We start from the raw sequence: 24111 nt of genomic DNA, 5'->3' as shown, positions 1-24111 counted from the left end.
TCCCCCGTCTGGCTCTCTAGCACAGCCGCATCTCCGAACACAGGCCATGCCGATTTGCAGGGGCTCGAGGGCCCCCCGCCTTACGAAAGCTGTTCCCTCATCTCCAGAGAAGGTGAGCAGGAAACGAGGTGTAAGGGCCTGCGCGGCGCATCACGGCCAGTGCTTTCGCTAATGTAGGGGGAAGACAGAGAAAGAGGAGGAAGGAGCCAGATTACCCACGTCAAGAGCATGTGTGAGCTCTTTATTCACTGGGCTGGTGCTTCCACTAGACAAGCCAAGCCATAGATAGCACCAGCTACTTTCTCTGCACGTGCTCTCCTCCTACGATGACCAAAACCAGGAGTTAGAAAGAAATGCTTCTTTCCCCTCCCAGATGTCCTTTCCGCTACCGCATCTTTATTCTCTATCTGACACCCATTCCCTTGACCCATTAGAGGCTGAGTTACTCCAGGCTGACAAGTGCAATTCATGGCATTTCAACAGCTTTCTTTCTGCGGATTAATTGCTCCATCTTCACGGCAGAGATACAAAAGCCAGATTAACTCCCTGGTTCAAGAGCACTTCCCACAGCAGACAGCAGCAGCCCTGCCACTGAGATCAAAAGGAGTTGAAACGGGGCCAAGAGGCGGAAGAAATCACTGTGATTCAAAAGGGAAGCCAAGCACTCCTCTCCACGTTGCGTAGAAAAGCCTTTATAGCAGCAATGATCCTTGCTGAAAGGGCACCGGCTGCCCTGCGCGCCCATTGCTTAGCATTTCAATAGCATGCAGCCAAGCAGCCATTCCTCCGAACGCACACGCTCACCAGTGACCTAAGGAATATGTTGCTAATCCCGGGAATTCTTTCCCCCCAGACATTGAGATGCCTTGAAACTTCCCAGCCTTGAAGTGGGTTTCACACTTCACTGCCAGGCTGATCACCACTCCAAAGTTCCCTTAAGCAGAAGAGACGTCTCTCTCCAGCACGGGCTCACGTGAGCACTCAGCTGGCGCTCATTGCAGGGTGAGCTCACCGCCATTAGACACGAGATACAGAAGGCACTGCAGAAACAGGACATGGAGCAGAGAGGAAAAGTTAAAGAAATGGATTTGTGCTCCTGGCATGGCTTGTTTCCCTGTGTCCCTTCTCTTTGTACAGACCCAAGCCTTGGCCCATCCAGTCCAGCAGCCACGACTGGCTCCATAAATCCTTCCAGCTGTGTCTTGTTTTAGGCAGGTCTCATTGGGTGACCTCCAGAGGGCTTTCTCCAGCAGCAGCTGACGGGTGCAGTTCTCCAGCATCCTCAGGAGGCAGTTCCCTTGGGGGAGTTTTACTGAACGGGGTGAGTTCGCAGCGCGTTGCTGGGACTTCTCAGGCTGTCCCCGCTCTAGGATCTACCTGGGGCATGTGGCCAGTTTGCTATAACTCACTGGCCGGATTTTCAAAGCTTTCGAGCCCCACCCAGCTCCCACAGACTTAACGGGAGACTGCAGGGCTCAGCGCCTCTGAACAGCAGGATACCGCTGTACGGGGACTTGGATACCTAACTTTAAGCCCCCGCTTTGGAAAATGTTGGTTTCATTCCCTAGATCGGATACTACAGAAAAGGGTGCAGGAGTGAGAGACAGAAGCAACCAACATGGCAGAACATTATTTACATTCCTGCCTTCTAGATCAAAGGACGTCTGAGTTAGGGATGTCCCACCCACCCCCACAGATGGCATGCCAAAGGGGGCCCTCAGCACCCAAGTAATTCTAGGCAGGCTGATTTGGTATTGGCACTGCACGAGCACCCAGAGCCCCATTGCGCTAGGTGCACACACAAACACACACCGCCTCAAAGAACTTGCAATCTAAGTAGATTAAGAGGTGCCTCCTGGGTTTTGTCCTATGCTGCATTCTGGGCCCCTTCTCATTATCCCCCACACACACGGCATGTACTAGGGACCTTCACAGAGTGCTAGAAAACCGAGGGACCTTCTTGGAGACAATGTCCATAGCCCTGGAGTTAGCAGTGTCATCCCTGGCTGTTTTCAAAGGTGGGCGCCTACAGGTAAGTGCCATCATTAGGCAGGCCATTCCCATTTTGGGTAGAGATGGTCAAAAGAATTCAATTTTATTACCAGAAAGTTTATCTCCATATTTTTCTTGTGAACATTTTTCATTTTTGATGAAAATTTTCAAAATTTAAACAAAAACTGTTTTCGATTTTAGTTCAAAATGAAAAAAATATTTTTACTTGATTTTTTTCTTGAAAAAACCCCCAAACATTTCACTGAAATCAGCCTGTCCTCGCAAAACACTTTGATTTTGACGGAACGGCATTTTTCATCGAAAAAAGTTTTCAGTTAAAAACCAAGTTTGGACAAGCTCTAATTTTAGGGTCCTAAATGGACATTTGAATATTTGGCCCCCCTGTGCCCTCCCCAATCACCTCTCTTCTTCTGAAGTACTGCACAGTGTGTCACACACCAAAAGCAGCATAAGCAGTTCCTCTCTCTAGAGGAGCTGGGCATTAAGTAGGAGTAAGGAATCGCAAAAATCTCCAACTGACTTACTGGAGACAAAATGAGAATTAAAAAAAAAAAACAAAGGCAAAATCCCCTGCCTCACTTGGGAAGATTTTGCCAGTCCCAGAGGAGCTGGCTGCTCTGCTGTTTCCAAGACATTGCACCCAGCAGGGGACCGGGCTGACTGCATTCTGAATGGAGTGATCCCACGCAGATGGTTTTCTGTGCATTTCGTGGGGATCTCGTCCCCCAATTTCAGCCTAGTGTTCTCACCATCATCTTCCACCCCGAGGAAAGTCTGGTTTTCTTTTGAGTCTCTCCGCCTCCCTTAACCTACCACGTACCTGATCTCACAGCACAACAGACCAGTTGTGGCAACACGTGCCGGAACTGTTGCTCTCCCTGGCTTGAAATGGTTTCCATTATATACAGCACGGGCTGGCAACCTTTGGCACACGGCCCATCACGGTAATCCGCTGGCGGGCCGCGAGACGTTTTGTTTACATTGACCGTCCGCAGGCATGGCCCCCTGCAGCTCACACCACGTCCCTGCGGCCCGCGCCACTTCCCGCAGCTCCCATTGGCCGGGAACGGCGAACCTCAGCCACTGGGAGCTGCAGGGGGCCGTGCCTGCAGTTGATCAACGTAAACAAAACGTCTCGTGACCCGCCAGTGGATTACTGTGATGGGCCACAGGCCAAAGGTTGCCGACCCTGATATCCAGGGTTTACAGTTTGGTCAATGGCTCGCAGCACCCCCACTATAAAAGTTGTTCCAGCCCCCCTGTGTGTGGCTGTGTCTAAATAGTGAAGATTTCAGCGAAGAGGTTCAGACTAAGTAGAAATTAGTCCAAGAGAAATGTGTGTGTTCCTCCCTTTTCCAGGGAACGGGAGGAGGGCAGGGGAAAGTAATGTAACCCCACTGCTAACCCTGGATCTCCATGCCATGACGGCCGGGCTTCTAGCAGAGGAGAAATGGACAGGATTCACTGAGGAGCCAGCCAAACATTGCTCCCATATCAGCAGCTGGGGGACCCTTAACTCTCACTCCCCTTTGCCTCGGGGCTGCCTTGTGTTAGTCAGCAAGTTGATTTTGGCATTTGAACCAATTGCTGCTGAAAGCCCCACCCATCACCACGTTTAGTCTAAAGTTTCTTAGTGAATTTCACACTGCTGAAAGGTGCATGATGGACGGCCCTGGAGCCTTGTGTTTATCTAAAGGTGAGGACAGCATGGGGCAGCCGTACAGCACACTGCCCTGTCCTCACCTCCGGAAGTGTCCCTCAAGCCCTGACGGGTAGTCCCCAGGACCAATTCAGACCTTGCCCAAGAAGGGGGAGGTGCAGGCAGCAAGAGGTGGTGCCAGTCTTTGTGCTACGCACGCTGTTCCACATGGAACTGGGCTGAGACCCTGGACATTTCATACAGGCCCAGGAACACCAGAAGAGACTCCGCTTGTTCACCTCCTGTTTTACTGCTTGGCTTCACACCGAACAAGCGGCTGTTTCTCTTTCACAAAGCAGGCACTGGCCCCAATAGTAATTGCTGGGAGATTTGTAAAGGACAGCAAAGGGCTAAGTAACTTTCTGAACTACCGGATCTCTAATCCTAATATACTCCGGTCTCTCCTTCTCACACACACTGGAAGCCGATGAGTTAAAACAGAAGGGTGCTTGACTGGAGCTGATTGTGGTGTGACCACAGAGATGGGACTGCAGTTTGGAGATGTCCTTCAAGGTAACATACGGGACTAGATTTTGAGAGGGAGGGGCCTAAGAAAGCAGTCATGCTGCAAGGGCAGCTGTAAGCTCAGTGCATGCCGCTCGAGGGAATGGGGCGGTGGAATGGGTTACAGGTGCCCACATGGACACATGGGTTCTAACCCCGGCTCAGGCACATCTCTGGACACATGGGTTCTAACCCCGGCTCAGGCACATCTCTGGACACATGGGTTCTAACCCCAGCTCAGGTTTCAAGTGAAATGTATTTGATGGTGCCCAATGGACTCTTGGTCCCATCAAACACAAGCCCGCAATTCTCCAGCTGATACTATCCTCTCCCTAAGGCCTGGTTTAGAATAGCATGGGTGTTGCTGCAGGTCAGGACTGCAGCGCACTGGCAGAGCTGTGTGTGTCCCAGGAGTGGACAAGCAGGAGGAGCCAAAGCCAGGATTAAGGTGCACTGACAGAGCTGGAGAATACCAGCAGAGCTGTGTAGGGATGCATGACTGCACCATCCCAATTCTACTCCAGTTCTCCCCTTTGTGGAGCACTGAATTCACACAGCCGGGCTGTCCCTTGTCCTGAAGGAGTACTGTGCCCAGGGCAGGGGCAGCTAGAGAAGTGACAACCGGGACATGGCTCTTGCTCGGCTTTGGCTGATGAACCACAGGGACCCCAGAGCTTGTGAGAATGCAACACAGAACAACAGCCTTGTACCTGTATCCTCCCCTGTCTTGTCTCTGTCAGCTGTGCATGCCACCGCACTTGGAGAGGTAGGTGACTGGAGAGAGATGAAAGATGGGAGCTTCTGAAGTCTGCTGCATGCTGGGGTGTCTGTGTCACTCCAAAACTTTACCCCCTGCTCTGCGCTGGAGGGTCCGGGAATCTCCCCATCATCCTGGAGGTGGGCTGCATCCCTCCTAAAAAACACATTCATATAAGTATGAAAAACAGCAGCAAATCCCATGCGAATCAGCAAGCGACGTCAACATAGAATAGTAACATAGGTTCTAGCGAGATAAGACTCAGGTGATAGAGATGAAGAGACTCATTAGCTCTTCTAGCTGCCAGGCAAGGATTGTCCCTGATAGTCTACTTCCAAAGGCTTCATCTTCTCCGTTTGAAACGACCTGAGTGATGCCATGCCTGCCCGTTCACCTGGAGGATGATCCCACAGCCTGATCCATCCCACTGCTAGTTTCTCTCTGGCTGGCCAGATCCCCTTACTCCTATTTACATCCCAGAAAATCCCCATTCTCCCTGAAGGAAGTTTCCGCCCTTCAGATATGAGCTTGTGGCCGCATCACCTTCATTTGTTTGGGTCACAGATCCGAGCCAAACGGGAAGGGAGTGGGGTTAAGGTAGCAAGGCTGGAGCATTGGGCACGGGGGTGAGCCAGGTGCGTAAGGGACTGAGCGGCCTCCAGTTCCAGGTCTGGCTGCGTCAGTGTTCTTGGCTCACTCCTCAGTGCACAGATGGCTAATGGGACATTTTATCTAGCTTGACATCTACACTGACGGCGCTAATAAAGGGAAAAAAAGCTGGAGCAGTTTAAAGCTTCTCTGAACCCGGCGTCTTCTCTCTCTCGGGCAGCGGCTGCTGCCGGCCTTTCCAGGAACAGGGGATGGAAAGAGCCGTGCATAGCTCTCCTCCCCGCTGGCCAGCCCTGCACATCACATTCCCACCTAAAAGGAGCAAGGAAATATTTTACACCTCACTCGTCCAGGGGCCGGGAGCTGCATGTCATTCCAAGCTTACTGTGTCACCCTAGATAGCTTCGCAGAGCCCGCCGCACACTCACTCCCCGGTGCTACCATACAAGGACTGGGACGTGCTGGGACGTGTCTTGGGGCCGGATACAGAGAGAGCTGGTGCTTCAGCTCTGCCCGTCTCCAGTCAGGTGACTACGACTGATCTGCGGGGGAAGGATAATGAGTGTGGCATAAAACCCTGTATAGAGCAGAATAGAGATTGCTGAATCCCGGCTCTCATGGAACGACGGGGCAAACAACCAAATACATCTAGTCCCTTCCCCAGGAGTCAGTGCGGGGTTGTGCCATATGGTCCACTTCCTAGTGCTTTCCCCATCTAGCGTTAGTGTCCGTAAGCAGTGAGCGTCCATCACTTCCACAGCAGACTAGTCAGTGACCTGCGGCCAGGAACCGCTGCGGAGGAGGCCGCACTGCCTAGGCCCAGGATCCCGATGAGGGGAGTGCAAGGGAAATGCTGCTGGAGGGAGGCAGGGTTCCCCGCCCAGGCTCTGTGTGCTGGAGAGTCTGCTCCGCCGGCTCCCAGGTACCCACTGGAGGCTGTTAACAAAACATTCCAGAGAAGTGACGCAAACGGCAATAGAAAAATACAAACGGAGATGGAGCCAGGAAGTGTTTGGAGCCACGGCACTGATGGACCCAGACGACAGGCTGCTGACAGTGATGGATAAAGCGAGTCCTGCCAACAGGGCTGTAGCCGTCCCCTTCTAGTCTAGTCAGGTCTATTAGCTCGGCCTTAAAATGACTCTTTATGCAGGACGAGGCAGCCCTAGGGTTGAGTCCTTTAGCCCTAAGGCCCGGGTGCAATCGCAGATTCAGTAGCGGCCTATGGAGGCAGATCTTCCTAACACAAAAGGCACCATTCAGTTTGGGTATTGCAGGGCAGCGCTAGCCGAGAGACTAAGGCATGGCTGGGTCTGAACACTGCCCTGTCCCCACTAGAAGCTGGACTCCCCAGACAGCTACACAGAGAAGCCTGCACGGCTACTACCCCTTCTGTCCTGAAGGGTCAGCATCTTCACCAGCGCTACCTTCATTGATAAAAAGCCTCCACCAAGGGCTGTTTCTGGAATCACTCTTCAGCTTCCTCGCTCCCTAGAATTCACAGCAAACACTACAGGCAAGAACAACCCTCTCTGATCACTTGCCTGGCACTGGCTGGGAAAGCTTTGCACCCAGTGCGTTTGCCGGCACCTTCCCAGAAACGCCGGGAGAATGAGTAAGGCCAACCCATGGCTGAGACGATGACGGAGGGAGGTCAAAAAAGAACTAGATAAGTTCAGGGAGGTTAGACTCATCAATGGCTGTTGGCCAAGATGGTCAGGGACGCAACCCCATGGTCAGGGTTGCGTCCCTAAACATTTGACTGCCAGAAGCTGGGACTGGACGATGGGATGGATCAGCTGATAAACTGGCCTGTTCTGTTCATCCCCTCGGAAGCATCTGGCACCAGCCACTGTGGGAAGACAGGATACTGGGCTAGATGGACCTTTGGTGTGACCCAATGTGGCCGTTCTTATATGAGTCAGACACACGTCTGCCCGTACACAGCCTGACTGAACCAGCCTTCCCTTTGCTCCACACTGCAGATGGAGCTAGGCAGCTGTAACACATGTAGCTACTGTGGTATCTGAGGGTAGGTCTATACTTACCTGCCGGGTCGACGCATAGAGTTCGACTTCTCGGAGTTCGAACTATCGCGTCTAATCTAGTTCGGTACGCAAGTTCAGCTACGCAAATAGCATAGCTGAACTCGAACTACCTTAGTTCGAAGTACTCACCCGTCCAGACGCCGCGGGATCGAAGTCCGCGGCTCCCCCGTCGATTCCGCCACCGCCGTTCGCGGTGGTGGAGTTCCGGAGTCGACGGGAGCGCGTTCGGAGTTCGAACTATCGCGTCTCGCGATAGTTCGAACTCCGAACGCGCTCCCGTCGACTCCGGAACTCCACCACCGCGAACGGCGGTGGCGGAATCGACGGGGGAGCCGCGGACTTCGATCCCGCGGCGTCTGGACGGGTGAGTACTTCGAACTAAGGTAGTTCGAGTTCAGCTATGCTATTTGCGTAGCTGAACTTGCGTACCTTAGTTCGACCCCTCCCCTTAGTGTAGACCAGGCCTAAGTGTAACCCACACACCTCCTGGGTGTGGTGATGTGTCCCATCTAGTGGCACAGAGACCACTTAGAGAGAGTCTGCTCTACACCCTTAGCTAACAGCCAGTTGGCTTTTAGCTCATGCAGTACAGGCTCATGCACTAAGCTCCAGAGGTCCCTGGTTCAATCCTACCCGCCGATGACCGGGCTCTGTCAGCGTTATATAAGCACCTCAGAGCAATGAATCAGTGCTGAGTTTGCCTTAAAGGCAATATTCTCATAGCCTCCTTTGTTCCTGGCATGAGTGGTTTCTTGCATTCGCTTCTTGCCCTGCCCTCTACTTTCCTGGCCCAGGTCCCTAAGCGAGGGTCAGTCCTAGGAAGATGCCATTGCTTCAGGAAGAGAGGATTCCACTGCTGGGGTCCCACTGCCGATAATCCTCCATCTCTTCTTCTTTGTACTACCACAGCGCCGAGGAGTCCACCGTGACAGGCGCTGTGCAGACACAGACTAGAAAGACTGACCCTCTCCAAAGAGCTTACAGTCTAAACATGAGACCAGAGGTGGATACAGACAGCTCGAAGGAGGAGCGCGAGGAAACAGTACTGTCCCTTGCACTGTAGGCCCATATAAGCTCTCTCAGACTGGCCTACAGCTGACCTCAGTTCTGGGCTGACGAGACTGTTTCCCATAGAGGTAAGAAGCTCATTCTTCACGTTGGGTCAATCTCCTGAGCGGAGGCTGCTAACCCGGGCCCAACAGTGGGATGGGCATTGTGATGTGGATTCATGTCCAATGATGGTACAGAGCAGGGCCGGCTCCAGGGTTTTTGCCACCCCAAGCAGCGGGGAAAGAAACCAACAAAAAACCCACGATCCCAGCAATTCAGTGGTAGCTCCACCATGCCGCTTTCTTCTTCGGCAGCAATTCAGGGCAGGTCCTTTCCTCCGAGAGGGACCGAGGGATCCGTCATCTAATTGCCGCCGAAGAGCTCGACATGCCACCCCTTCCCCTTGGCCACCCCAAGCACCTGCTTGCTGAGCTGGTGCCTGGAGCCGGCCCTGGTACAGAGACAAGCCCCCCAAACTCGTATGCCTTCCATCTCAACACGAACCTTTTCCCCTGAAAGGAAAGGCAAGTGCTTTAGCCACCACACCTGGCTACCAGCCAGCCAACTCCCGGCATCTGAGCAATTCTAAAACAAGGCCAGCTTCCTGGCTATGGCCGATTCTGGAGCTCCTGCACTGGGGTGGAGGTGTTCAGCATCGTACCGATTCCCAGTCCCCGGCTGACCAAGTGTTAACAATTCTCCTCTCTATTACAATGCAGGGAGTTAATAACACTGGAGATACCTCTGGGTGCCAGGCTTGGTGGATTGCCCAGTTAGGTAGCTTGCAGCCACACAGCATTATTAAAATTGAATAATCAATAGACCCCCAAGGGCACATAGGACAATGACCTCTACAAGAATCAAATAGTCATTTTATGCTGAGAGTTGCTGATGTGATTAACAAAGCACCCAGCACAACAGCAGAGACATTCTGCACACCTATTATATTTCCACGTCCTTCTCCACCTCGGCCTCCCCTAACGGCTGCCTCTGCATGGGTAGGAGGGAGGCAGGCAGTTGCCCCAGATCGCTGATTGTTCTCTTTTCCTTGCCTTAACTTAGAACGTGGAGTGAGCAGGATCGAACTCACACGCAGGAGAGCTGGGTTCGAGTCACAGGCCTGCCACTTCCCAAGCAGGCAGGAGCCAAACGAGCCTCGGAGAGGAAGGATAATCTTGTAGTTACGAGAATTGGGAGTTCTGAGGTCAGTTCCCAGCTCTGCCATTTCCTGCATGACCCTGGGTAAGTCACTTCCCCTTTCTGTGACTCAGTTTCTCCATCGGTATAATAACACTTCCCTGCCTCCCAGGAGGAAGTCAGTACTCAAGTACTAATGCGACAAGAACCAAAGAAAGGCCTGAGATTCCTCAAACCTTCGGCCCCTATGGCGGGGGATGGGGTGCTTCCTGTCACGCCATAGCCCCGCCTGTACTACGGAGACAGCTGCCGAGCTCCAGCAGGGACACAGCAACGCGTCCAGATCAGAGAGGTCAAACTGCTCTTCTTCTGACAAGTTCTTGCATCCAGTCCCAGGCTGTGGGTGATGCTGTCTTTTTTTTTTTTTTTTTTTTTCTTACATGGAGCGAATTAAGTGCATTTGAACCCAGGGGCTACAAGCACCGGACAGAGCCAGACGGCACACGGCTCCAGCCCATACAGTCCTGCCGCTGCAGTTCAGCCCTGGCCTACAACCAGCCGCTGGAATGCTCTGGAGCGGGGGCTGCCAACGCTGCCAAACGTGGACAGCTCTGTGATAGGACCAGCGTGTCCGAGGGACAGGGAACAGGCTGTGGAGCTGGTTTTCCTTCGTCCCTAACAATAAAGGTGGCAGTGGGTTTGGTCTGACAGCGTGAGGTTTCCCACAGGGAGAGAAGAGGCCTCCAAACACTGGTGCAAATGAGCCCAGATGTGAGAATGCCCCAGAGCTAGATTCAGAGGGCACAGCTGTCCTGCTGCCCCCTGGACAGGGGAACCTGCTCGACAGTGGGGAGATGCTGTCAGCACCGAGTTGGCGTTTGACACCTTCACAGCAGGAGCAGGGATTTCTGGACACCCACGTGCATCGGACAGACTGGCGACAAGAGGAAAGTGAAGCTGAGCTGGTCACCCTGCCCCTTCAGGAAGAAGTGGGCTGCAATGGGTGTGTGGTAAAAGGGGTGGCATGGTGGGTGCATTGGGTTAACATGCAGGACTTCCACTTCAGCACAAACTTGGCCTGGGTCCTAAACCAGGGACAGTTTTGAACTTCAGGAGCCCAGAGACTCTGATGCACATGAAGAAAGTACTGGACAGCTGGGCAGGACACGCCATCTCTGCTCAGGGCAGGAACATCTCTAGGGCACCTTCCAGGCGAAGATGCCAATGTGCCCAAACTGCAGAATATAAACTACACAGACACACAGGGAGCACTTCACCCATCGATGAAACAAAGCCCTGCTCCGGGGAAGAAGCCAGTAACAATTCAACAGCTCACAGGGGTTCTACATACTGATGACAGGAGGGCAAAGAATACAGCCTCCACCTGGAGCTCCAAGAGTACAGGCGGACAGAAAACAATTAGCCAGGACATCAGAGCGAATATGCCTGAACCCTGGTCAGACATGCCAGAGGTGTTTCCTAACTACAGGTGGCTGGGGGCCAGTTTTCCATCTCTCCTGAAAGACAGTAAGTCTAGCAGCACCATGCCTGTTAGGGTCAGTGCTCACTCAGAGAGAAGAGTGACCCCTACTAATCAGTAGCTGTTTCATGGCTGTCTCCCACCCAAGCACTGACTCCACTTGGCTGATAGGAGCTGTTGAGGCTGCCATAGCAGCAGCCCCAATCTGTTACACACCTTGTATGAGGCACTTTCAGCACTATTAGACGTACAGTCACTAGCCCAGCACCTCAAACAAAGCTTTTTGCGATCAGCCCTGCAGAGTTAAAGAGCAAGTGGCAGTCTCTGAAGTCTTGTGGTACATTTGACAAAATGGCTAGGGGTGTCCTGGCGTTGGAATCTGTAGTTTGGGCTGTTATGGTCGGAACTCAAAAGGCACAGCTTGAATTTCAGGTACCAGAGCAAATTTGAATTGACGACACTCAGGTTTAGCCAAAAAACCCCAAAGAAATAGGATACAGCCAGATTCCTGAAACTGCAGGGTAAACGCATCACACCATGTGCAGAGGAAGAGGAGCCCAGATGGTGTTCCCGAATCACCAACGAAAGGGATTTATGCAAAAGAAAGAACAGGAGTGTTTTAACTCCCCTTACCTCACTGCCTCCTCTCCCAGCCTCTTCCACTTCGGCGATGACCTGCCCTGGTTGGAGTCACCTGCGGTACTGGGCTGTCTGAAGTGATACTTTCTCTGGGGATGCTGGAGTTTGCACTGGGCGCCCTTTGGACAGATGCCAGTCTTGGAAAAGTCTGGGCACACCAGTGTGTGTTTCTTCTTGCACTGAAAAGAAAATTACACAAATCTGTGAAAAACTTCCTGGCACTGCAGCTACATAGAGAGATGTGAACAAACGTAATGCCCCTACTCGCGCTGCAAAATATCTGCAAGGAATGTTAATTAACAGAGGCTGTTTCCTTCAGGTGGCACCAACAGATCACTAAAGAAAATGGAAAATGAGTTACGTGATGATTTCCTTTCTTCAGGCCAAGACACAGGGCTATCCCTCTTTTCCTGCAAATCTGGTGGGCAGTTCAGTCTTGTCCACTAGGTTCAAATGCTTAGTCATTGAAATCCTTAACTTTCTCTGTAGCTAATGGTAAACTCTTGACTGTAAGGCTTTCCCCAGGAAGAGGCTATTATAGAGGGACCCAAGGAAGTTAACTTGGGTGGGGTGAGCTAGGGAAGAGGTCAGTCCCAGAAAGGAAATTAGGAAACAAATTTTCCATTCTGGGATTGTGACCTCTCCTCTCAGTCGGACAGCTGGGATTCAGTGAGCAGCGAGGAAAAGTGACCAGGGAAGGAGTGATCAGCAGGAAAGAATAAGCGTCCCCCTCCTTAAAATTCACCTAGTTTGGGCCCGCTGCCTGGAGCACCTTCCTGCCAAAGAAGGCTGCTGGCGAGGTCCTGATCTGTTATGGAGGGTCCTCACAGGGGGTGGTGGTGTCAAAACTGCCTCGCCCTTCCCACACTGCTAAGTGGCAGGGAAATCCAAGCTAGATGGAAGGTGGGTCTCAGGGCAGTCCGGAGGCGGGGTGAGGGGGGACTCAAGATATGAAAACAGGGTTCCAGAATAGCAACGGCTGAGAAGCACTGTGTAATGAAATCAGTGTCTGTAGCTACAGAGGCTTTAGAGATGCAGCACTTGATACTTCTAGCTACTGACGTTTCAGGTGCTTTCAAGCCCAGACATTTGGGGATGAAAGAAAACAAATAAAGACGATGAGTTACTGGACAGTTCTACCACGGTGAATCTCAACAGTTCTTCTCACATCTAGCACACAGAACCCCTTTCCATTTGGGTGCTGAAGTTCTGGGGGAAACGAAGGCAGAATGATTTACTGGAAGGCAGTGAAGAGTTAACCTGCTGAGGGATTACTTGGGAATACGCATCTTGTCCTTGCAGGAAGGCTTCTAAGAGCAACTATTTCAGAGACTTCTGGCCAAGGAGACTGTGGCCCGGAAGCAGGTCTTTATGGAGAGGAAAACACAGGGAATGGTTCAAAGGGCTGGGCAGTGAGAGGTTGAGGCAATGTGGGTAGATCAAAGATCAGGAATACAGTCCGAAATGAGGGCCTGGAGAGACGTGCTGCTGTAGGAACCTTGATACCATCAGGAAATCGAGCAGGAAGTTAAACAAAGCTGGGTCTGTGGCCCCATTTAGAGCTGAGATGCTAGAAGTGGAAAGTCTCCGGCCAAATCTAGGCTGTTCAGAAGAGCTGGCACACCAGGTTTCCTGGAGCTGACTGATTTCCATGGCAGATTTTCTGCAGCTCCTGAGAGGCTTGTCTCATTCTGGGGACAGAACTCCAGATACCAATCCTCTGGGGGTATGGAGACGGAGGTTTGGCTCACTCCTGCCCCAGATACGCTTTACAAGCAGGATGCCAGTGGATAAGGTGGGGAGTGCTGAGTAGTGGTGCTTTCTGGGCCATCGGCGGCAGAGATTCTGACACAAGGGGCCTGGCTAAGCCCCATGGACAATTGAACTATCTCCAGTACTTGCAGGAATAGAGATGCAGTCCATGTGTCTCATATAAGAATGGCCATACGGGGTCAAACCAACGGTCCATCTTGCCCAGTATCCTCCCTCTGACAGTGGCCAGGGCCAGAGCTTTGAGGGTAATTTGGAGAGATCCAACTCCTGTCGTTCCCCGCTGGCAATCTGAGTTTTAGGGTCGCCCCGGAGCATGGAGTTACCTGACTATCTTGGCTAATAGCCACTGATGGATCTCTCCACCATGAGCTTAGCTAATTATTTTTGGAACGCAGTTACACCTTTGGCCATCACAACATCCCTTGGCAATGAGTTCCACAGGTTAATCGTGTGTTGTGTGAAAAAGCATTTCCTCTTGTTTGTATTAAATCTGCTGCTCTGGTGCCTGTTAATTTCATCAGATGATTGGAGGTTACTTATTTTTTGAGATGTGTGATCCCTATATGGGGTACACATGCGCATCCGGTGCCCGAGTCTGGAGATGTTAAACAAGCAGCGTCCGTTGGCCTGCACAATGACATCTTGTGCTCCCGAGCAAGAGTATAAGAGGCAGTGCAGGTTCCTCTCAGTTCCTCTTACTGCGAATCCAGCCAGATCCAAACCAGAGGGGGTGAAGAGCAGACAGTGGAATACAGACAGGGACCACAGTAACCTTCATTTCTTCTTCAAGTGCTGGTCCCTAAGCATATTCCACATGTGGGTGATTGGCAAGCAGTACTCAGACTGGAAGTGGGTGCCAGGAGGCCGGCAGCAAAGATGTTTGCAGTTGCAATTCTCACCATTGCATCCGCAGCAGAGACCTGGACCAGTGCATAGTGTCTAGCAAACATGTATGGAGCTCCAGGTGGGTGCGCTGCATACGCCCTGCAGCAGGACCTTGGGCAGGGAGTCTGTGATCTTGTGGAGTGGGCTCTTATACTACCAGGAAGCGGGACGTGAGCTAGCCAGCCTGTAGCACTCGATAATACAGCCTGAACCCACTTATAAATCCTTTGAGAGGCGACAGCTTGGCCATGGGATCTATCTGCGACGAAGGGGAGCTTCTGATGGGTTTGGTTCTTCACAGGTAAAAGGCTGGTCCCCGCCTGATGTTGAGGGAGTGAAGTCCCTTCTCTTTGGGAGAAGCGCAGGGATTGGGAAAAAAGACAAGTAACTAAATACACTGGTTAAGGGGGAATTCGGACACAACCTTGGGTAGAAATTTAGGGTGATGGCAAAGGGAAACTTTTGTCTTTGTGAAATACTGTGAAAGGGAGGTCTGCCGTGAAGGCTCCCAGTTCGCTGACCCTCCTAGCTCAAGAGATGGCCACTAGAAGTGCCACCTTTATGGATAGGTGGGATGTGGAACACGCCACTAAGGGATAAAACAGAGGCCTAGTAAGTTTTGATAGCACAAGATGAAGATCCCATAGTGGTGTGGATTTAATGACTGGCAGGAAGGCTTTGGTGAGGTCATTCATGAACTGAGTCATAGCCGAGTGGGTGAAGACAGAGTGCCTGTTTACTGGTGGGAGGACGGCACGAGTGGCTCTGAGGTGGACTCGTAACAAGCTGAGTGAGAGACTGGACTTGTTTAGAGACAGGAAGTAGTCTAAAACAAATCAGGACTGGCTAAGGCTGACTGTGCTGTAGTCAGGCAGAGAAGCGTTTTCATTTAGCCGAACAACAGGTTCTGGTCAATTCTTTCCTACTCTGGGTAAGTATAGACTGGACAGAGGAGAACAAGAGCAATCAGCTTCCAGTGCCCACCAAACACCAGGGCACGAGAGCTCGGACAGGGGTGTTTGACTCTGCCCTTGTCCCGCATGAGGAGATCTGGGAGGGGTGGATCCTGACTGGAGGATGGGCTGACAGCGACAGAAGCTCTGGGAACCAAAATTGCCTGGGCCAACAAGGAGCTTGAAGAATGACACTGGCCCTGTCATGACATTTCTTTCTCAGCACCTGTGGGAGCTGGGGGACGGGAGGAAAAGCATATCCGAAACCGCTTGCCCACGAGACTAGGAAAGTGCCGCCTTGGCAGTCGTGATCTATGGCTCCCCTGGAATGTAGGGGGAGGGTTTTGTTGGTTTGCGATGCAAGGCGGTCCCACAGAGGTGTGCCCCACCGCGTGAAGATGTTGGTCAGAATGGAGTCATGGATTTCCCCACTCGTGGTCTGCCGAGAAATGGCGGCTGAGGTCGCCTGCTAAGTAGTTGTGAATACCCACACTGTATGCTGCCTGGATGGCGGTGATGTGCCCGATGCACCAGTTCAAAAGCCCGACTGCCTCCAGACAAAGGAGAACCTGCTCCTCCCTGTTTGTTTGTGTAGACCACGGCAGTGATATTGGGAGGACAAGGAGTGGGAGGAAGGCCTTGCATGCAAAGTGGATTGCCTGCAGCTCCAGGATGTTGATATGTAGCCTGCCTTCTGCATGGGCTATGTACCCTGCGCAGTATGACTGTTCAGATGGGTGCCCCACCCCAGAAGGGACACCTCCATTACCATGGTGGCACTGGGAGTGGAGTGGAAAAGGGAACTCCCACTTGTACCTTGTCGGGGTTTGACCACCAAGCCAAGGAGCCAATGATCCGGGTGGGAATGGTCACCTTGGAGTTCATGTGGTATTTGTTGAGTGAGTAGACTGAATTGAGCCAGGCCTGCAGGCAACCTAGATGAAGCCCGGCAAAGGGTCTCACATAAGTACGTGCTGCCATATGACCAAGAAGCGATAGGCAAGAGAGGGTAAGTCAGTTCATCAGCATGAAGAGATGGTTTCTTTAGCACATTTTTACATATGTGCATACAAAACCGCACAGGCATAATCTGTTCAATTATTGCAATTACACACACAAACAGACAATAACCTAGCATGGAAATGAATAATTAGACATCCAGCTGGTCATTTGCACATGCAGTTGTAGTAACTATGTGAGCAAACCATGCAGACACAGTCATAAAGAAACCTCATATTCCAAAGCATGAACTAGAGAAGCCCTAAAGCTGCAAGCCTGATGGCTGCACATGACCATAATAGTGTAGAGCAATGTAATGCAGTTTTAATTTCAGCATTTGTACTGAGGATTTGCCTTATTACAACTGATTATATACGGATAAACCATTAAAATAACCACTTTAAAAACTATGTTACCTGTCCAAAATGGTTACAGATCATGAGAGGAAAAATATACCATTGTGAAAATAACCTGTCCTCCAGTACTGGCTTGGCCCTGTATCCAGACCTGGGTTCACCAACAATAACTTGCAGCTGACCTGGCTAGGAGGAAAAGGGCAGTCACAGGGTCGTTCCTTTGAGGACTTGGTGGGCTCAGCTTTGGGCGCACTTGGGGAGAAAAGGATGCGTGTTCAAAAGCCCTGGCCAAGTGGAAAGGCTACAGTCTGCTGATGTTCACTGGTCCCACTACCGCTGTATCACACAGGACAAAAAACACCTTCTCCTGTTGAGCCCAGAGACAATGCCCCTTCCCAAGCCCTGTGTCCCACAGTGATAATACTCCAGCATTTTACAGCATCTTTCACACAGGCTGTCCCCCTCACTTTCCAGAGTTAAACAACAAACCGCAGCAGAGGGAGAGAGAAATTGCAGGCCCCAGGAAGGCAGAAGAGAGCATTTCAGAGATTTCCAAATAGGTGTCTGGGCGAGTCAGTCAGGTGGATGAACATCTTCCTAATTACATCTCTCCATGCAAACGCCCCTCCCTTTGAGCGTAACTAGGGTGACCAGATGAGAGGAAGAAAATATGAGGACACATGGGGGAGGTCACTGGTGGAGCAAAAAAAATATTGGGACAAAGTGCGTCCCGATCAAACATCGGTCGGGACGCGGGCCAAACGCCTAAATATCAGGATGTCAGGTCACCCTAAGCATAACTCTGCGCTAACACACTCACTTCTTCAAAGAGTCAACAGAAAAGTTGGCCAGGGCTAATGGAAAAAGCCTTCCAATGCTGCCAACAGGAACGCAAAGCGTGAACGTCTCCTGAGCCATCCAAGCCTTGTTCATGCCCCATGCGGAAACCCTGACTGTGTGTGGCCACTTACACCCATCTGCTGTTACGTTCTGCCTTTGGGTTCCAAATGTGTTTTATTACCTTCTCTTTTGCTGTCATTTTGAGTAGCCAGGTGCACTCAGGAGTCACAAACACACACTAAACAACAACACCCACTGGCAACCTGAGCTAGATAATACACAACGCAGCAGCATTTCAAATATCTTTACACAGCCTCTTCTCTTACAGCAGAGTCCGATGTATCTTTTTATAGTGAAGTCATCCCCTTGCTCCCCCAGGACACCTTCTGTCCACACCATGGTTGACAACACATTAGCAACAGCAGCAAAATATGGTCTCGCCTCTCTTGGGGGAAGATCCATAGCAAAAGGCTTCCCCATGACCAGGATTACAGCCTGCACGTTGCACTCAATGGAATCTCCTCAGGCCCTGTTCCCTCCTCCGGGAATGGAGCTGCATTTGAGCTCTCTCTAAGGAGGTCCTTCCATGCCCCTCAGTAGGACATAACAAAGCTTCTGCCCTTTTTCTCCAAGAGACTTCGGGAAATTAGGCCAATCCACACTGCTGACCACTGGAATTACTCAACAGTCCATTTGACAGGTATAAGCAGTGACAGATCAAGGGTGTCTCTCTGTGAAAGGGAAGAGGGGCTTTGTGTTTCTACGACCCAGCAGAGACTGCTGAAGCTGACAAGCAAACAAAGAGGTGGTCAACTGGAGGCGGAGGGTATTGTTAAACAGCAGGAGAGCTGGGGATCTGGGACGAAACAGGCATCAGCTACAGTGGAGAGATGGCCAGAAATTAAAAACATGAAAACCAGGGGAACACCCCGCAGGAACAACACAAGGCAGAGCAGCAGCAGAACCACTTTACAAGCCCAGACACTGTAAAAGCCACAGAAACGGCTCCAGCGGTTTTTCACTCTACCTCAGAGTGATTCTCTGACAAAGGAAAAAATAACCCTGGTGGTTCATTTAAAGTGCAGCAGGCTCTCTGCAAAATTGAGCGCGGGCTTCCACTGGTCCAAGATCCAGAGCTTGCTGTACTCAAGGACTGGACCAGTGCGGTAGAAGTATCACTAGAGCAGTGAAACTCAGCAGCCACATCAGTGATCAACATTACCCAACAGAGCCACAGTCATGTGAGTTCAGGGTTTCATTTACTAGAGTTCTATATAATCACAGCAGGGGAAATCTTTCGTTTTTATGCATTGTTAATAACCTAGTAAAAGCCTCCTGATTGGGTAATAATTAATCACACAGGTGTTTAATATCACGTGCTGCAAAGAGCTGCAGGAGAGACAATAAACTAGAGTCACTTGCGGCCCGCGACCCTCAGTCTCACTGCACTGAGGGACCAATGCTGGGCTGACAGAGCAGTAAGATCCTACGTGCTGCCAGGGCTAGACACAAATCCTTTCACCAGGTGAAAGCTGGCAACAACACTAGTCATGGTATGAGGCAGGATGCTGGACATATAAAATCCACACCCACCTTTGGAATTCGCACAGGGACCGTCCCTCGAAGAGGAGCCTCCCATTCGGCTTCTAAAACTTCTTCAATTCCAACATTTTAGCAGCTGCTACCTCCTGAACCCCTGGAGCTAGAAATCAAAGGTTTAAAACCAGCTTGCAGTTGGAAGCCCAGCTTTCGAATCACCCGGGACGTTTCTGTCTAACGGGTGTCGTTCCTGAGACTTTGGCTGCTGGAATTCAATGGAAAAGGCTAATATCCAAAGTGCTTTGGGAAGGCTGGGACACTACAGCCAATCGTGGATCAGTGAAAAGAAAGAAAAGGAAAGTCAATCCTTGTAGTGCTTTAAAATAAAGTGAAGCAAAATTAGCCATGAACCTGCCTCCCATGAGAAATCTAAGCGATAAGTAAAGTAAGGCAAGGGGATTACTAACCAGTGGGGTCGGGGATGAAAAAATACAGAGCTATTTACTAAGAAGAGTAACCAACAGGCTGCCAAGCCTTTGCTCCAGTCTGTCTTGCTGAAGGTGGACTGTCTGTATGCAGGGCCGGCTCCAAACCCCAGCGTCCAAGCGCGCGCTTGGGGCGGCATTTTGCCGGGAGGGCGGCAGGCAGCTCCGGCGGACCTCCCGCAGAAATGCCTGCGGAGGGTCCGCTGATCCCGCGGCTCCGGTGGAGCATCCACAGGCATGCCTGCGGGAGGTCCACCAGAGCCGCGGGACCAGCGGACCCTCCGCAAGCACGTCTGCAAGAGGTCCCCTGGAGCCGCGGGACCGGGGACCGCCAGAGCCTGCTTGGGGCGGCGGAATTCCTAGAGCCGCCCCTGACTGTATGAATGGGATATTAGACACCAGGTAACAGGCTCCCTAGGTTCTGAATCCTGCCATCCCTTCCCACCCGTTACGCTCTGTTCATCAGCAGTCTCCTTGCAGTTCTGCAAAGCAGTTTAATCGCTCTCTCATCACGTACTTTGAACCACTAGGTCTGGGGACAATGGCTTTTGCTTGATAGATCTCAGTGGAGGGTGCTGCCCAGCCACAAATTATAGGGTTCTCATGGTCTATTGACTAGAGCAGGGGTCTGAAAACCAGGAACTCTTACTTCAATCCCAGCTCTGACAGACTCCCCTTGTGGCCGTCAGCAAATCCCCTGGTCTCTCTGTGCCCCAGGTTCCCTGGCTTCAAAATGGGGGATAAAAACCTTGCCTGTCCAGAAGTGTTGTGAGGATCCACCAGCTCGTTTTCATGCAGCATCCTGAAGTGCTGGAGCATCTGGGGCTGCCTGCAGATTTTGCTCTATTTCCTTGAAACCTAAAGTTTCACTACAAAAGTCTCTCCCTCTTTTGGTTGCCAAAAGCCGCAGTGACATCAGTGACACCCTGTTAAAACGCTGAGCCTGCAGCCAAACCGACTGAAACAGCAGCACTGAGAGGGCATGAACTTCACGCAGATTAGAGCTGGAAAAAAACCCTTAGGCCTTAGCTCATCTAGTCCGTAGCCAGGGAACCAGTGCAGGATTGTTCCCTGCAGTGCATCCTCCAGGCTTGTACTAATTGTCCCACGCTGGGGGTTCCTTTACTCCTGCTGGGAGACTTGCCCACCATTTAATTCCTCCCATACTCCATTCACCTCATTAGGGTGTTCACTTGGAAGCCATTTAAATAGCAGCACTTGACCACGTCAGTACCAGAAGTACCCAGGCACAGTGCGTATCCAGCAGGGCTGGGTGGGGCACACTCGGACCTCCCATCCCCTGGAAAGGATGTTCCTGGGAATAAAGCTATGGATTATAGTGAAGATGACAGAGTTGGAAAATCAAGGTGAGCAGGGCTGGGTGCCTGAAAGACCAGGCCATCCTCTGTAGCAGCTGGCAGTGCCCTCCAGCCAGTGTTATAGAAGATAAATTCCTTTCATCTGCATCACCTTTCAAGGAACGTCTACACTGCAGGCTTCTTTGGGGGGCACACTGAGTCCATACACACATGGGCCGCTAGCACAGGTATGAAGAGTACCGTGGCCAGACATGCCATAAGGGTGTGGGGAGGCACGTGAGTACACACCCTACACGACTCTCTGCTCACCCTAACCTCCCAGCTACACTGCTGTTTTTAGCAGTGCAGTGTCCTGCTCTGCAGCCTTTCTTCCCAGCTGCTTTCTCCCTGCCAGAGCATTTCCTCCCTGCAGTGAAAGGCTCTGGCAGCAGGGAACTGCTGAAGCTTTTCCGCACTGCCCCCACCAGAGCCTTTCACTGACACACATAACTCTACACCGCAGCGTGGACGCAGCTTGCTTTTCACTGCGGCGAGTTGCTCCACATCCCTCGGTGCTGCTGCCCATGGTGTAAACAGTCTCAGAAGATGATTTTGAAGAGCTTTACAAAACTAACATTCAACCTCATAACATTACTAGGAGGTAAGTAAAATAAATGCTACACACAGGTAATTTGCCCACCAGGGAAATGCAACCAGTTCTTGGGAGGAACACAGCCGCTGTTTAAACATCCACATATGGGACTATGCCAGGAAGCAAAGAATATTGTATCAAAATGAAACTGCAGAGGCAATGGATGTAGAGTGAATGAGATTGCTGGAGTTGTAAAAGCAGCAGAGAGTCCTGTGGCACCTTATAGACTAACAGACGTATTGTAGCATGAGCTTTTGTGGGTGAATATTCACCCACAAAAGCTCATGCTCCAATACGTCTGTTAGTCTATAAGGTGCCACAGGACTCTTTGCTGCTTTTACAGATCCAGACTAACACGGCTACCCCTCTGATTGCTGGAGTTGGCATTAGGCTGAACTCCGGGGCTAGCATTCCTACTCTTACACAAAACACTGTAGGATTGTCAACAACGGCCAAGGTTCAGGACTTGGGTTTTACACCTCAACCAAAAGAGAGAGAAGGGGAACTCTCAGGACGTATCAAAACTGGGGCTAAAGAGTGAACACTCTTGACTCGGATGATAATGGGAAATTATTTCCTTTTTTTTAATTCACATCTGGACATAGCATTTCCTGGCTGGTTGGCACACTCTTACATAAGGGAATGCTCCAAAGTTTACTAGCAGAGAGCTCTCTCTAATATTTACCATACGTTTGCTCTCCATATGTTTTGGGGACGATGCCACCATGAAAACCACACTTTGCTTTCAGGCCAGTGCGTTACTTGCCATTGGACACTATCACATCTTTGCTCTGGGAGATCCGCATTCCACCAACACGCAGACCTTGGACTGAGCTAGAGGGCATAAGAAAGCAAGACCTCTACTCCCCATCTCACCACCGTAAAGGATGCAGTGTGTTTTCCAAGAAGTGCATGTGGAGAGTTAGCCAGGAAATTCCTTTGGCTAAATTCCCATGTCCTGCTTTATACATATGTTCTCGCTTGCCCATTCACTCTCTGTAGGATCACCACAGGGATTTTCACACCCAGAAACCATGTTATGCCATTACCATGAATAACGGCCTTTCAGCTCTTTTGCAGCAGGCAAACAAATCTGCGTCCGGCTGAGCTGAGATACATTCACTCTCTCTCACATTTATACAGTGCATTTCACCCCCCAGGATCCCACACGGCTTCATAATAGAGCAGAATCCATTCACTTCACACACCACTGCTGCTCATCGGCCATTATTTGTTCCGTTTATTCAGTCTATTTCAAATTATTCAGTGTTTCCCCATTTACAAATATATTCATAAATTATTAGAGATAATCACTCGTATTACTGTAGCACCGAGACTGCGGCCCCATTGTGCGGGGTGCTGTACAGACTCACAGCGTGTACAGTCACAAAGACAAGGCAGTCAGAGGGTGGGAGGCGAAACGGAAGCACGGATAAGTGACATGACTTATATAAGGTGTCACAGCTGGTTAGCAGCAGAGCTCAGAACAGACCCCAGGCCTCCAGTCCAGTATCCTACCCACTGGACCATGCGGTCACCCCAAATCAAAGTAGCAATCTGATGAACTTCATTATTTTTTTCAAACTAAACCCTTCTGTACCCCTCCTTATTTGCCCATCTCCACCTATCACCTCTGAGGTGGGATGTGGTGGCAAGTGTAGCAGCACAGAACAGTTTGGGAGGGAATGTGAAAAACGACAGGACCCAATTGAAATGGCAGCGTCAATGACCGAAGCTGGAATGTGCACGACAGCAGGGTTCAAACCCCCAGTGCTTGTAAGATTGCCACAGGATCGTTAAGGATGGGACCACATTCAATGTCTTGCCAGTACAGTGCCCCCTAGTGTTATGCCAGGGCACTTGTTCAGCGGTGATGGAGGGAAGAGCACCACCTACTGAATTCCTTCCTGCCACACCTGGGTTCTCCTGGGCCGTCTCTCGTTTAAGTATGGACCAGGTCCAGTCTTCTGGAGGCGAGGAGAGCTGGAAAGCTCAGAGCCCCACGCGGCAGATCAAAATCTGCACTGGCGTATGGGTCGTTTTAGCACGCTGCTCAGTGGCGTGGGGGCCCACTATCTGCTGGGAATCAAGAGCAATGAGCTCTTCTTAACGGCCTCTAAATGTGGATTTTCTTTCCCCACACGGCAGCGCACCGTTCAAAATACCTCCAGGGGACGGCGTTCTGCGCTGGCATATTCGCAAGGCTCTCACTCCTCCTCTTCCGCTTCCCATCTGCAAACACCACCTCATGTCTTATCACCTACCGGGGTAACCCCAATGGAAGGTGACCTTTGTGGCCAAGGAACTGCCTATGTTTACTTTAGCAAGTTATGTCCCCACCGCCCCAAATAGCCCTCCACCTCTCCAGTTATAAATCTCGATGCTAATAATTGCA

General features: G+C 51.2%; 1 protein-coding gene across 2 annotated transcripts in view; it reads right to left on the bottom strand.

Moving 5' to 3' along the window:
- Nucleotides 1–24111, bottom strand: part of ZC3H3 (zinc finger CCCH-type containing 3) — a 341038-nt gene that overhangs the window by 37149 nt on the left and 279778 nt on the right. For both annotated transcript variants that reach the window (XM_045006027.1, XM_045006028.1), the window contains 2 exons: nt 11931–12115; nt 4927–5129 (listed from right to left, as the gene is read on the bottom strand). In XM_045006027.1, coding sequence (XP_044861962.1) covers nt 4927–5129; nt 11931–12115 — 388 coding nt within the window. The remainder of the gene's footprint in view (nt 1–4926; nt 5130–11930; nt 12116–24111) is intronic.

Source organism: Mauremys mutica, chromosome 2 (assembly GCF_020497125.1).
Source record: "Mauremys mutica isolate MM-2020 ecotype Southern chromosome 2, ASM2049712v1, whole genome shotgun sequence".
NCBI classification, from domain to species: Eukaryota; Metazoa; Chordata; order Testudines; family Geoemydidae; genus Mauremys; species Mauremys mutica.
The sequence above is the reverse complement of the archived record's forward strand: the minus strand, read 5'-3'. Positions and strand labels throughout refer to the sequence as shown.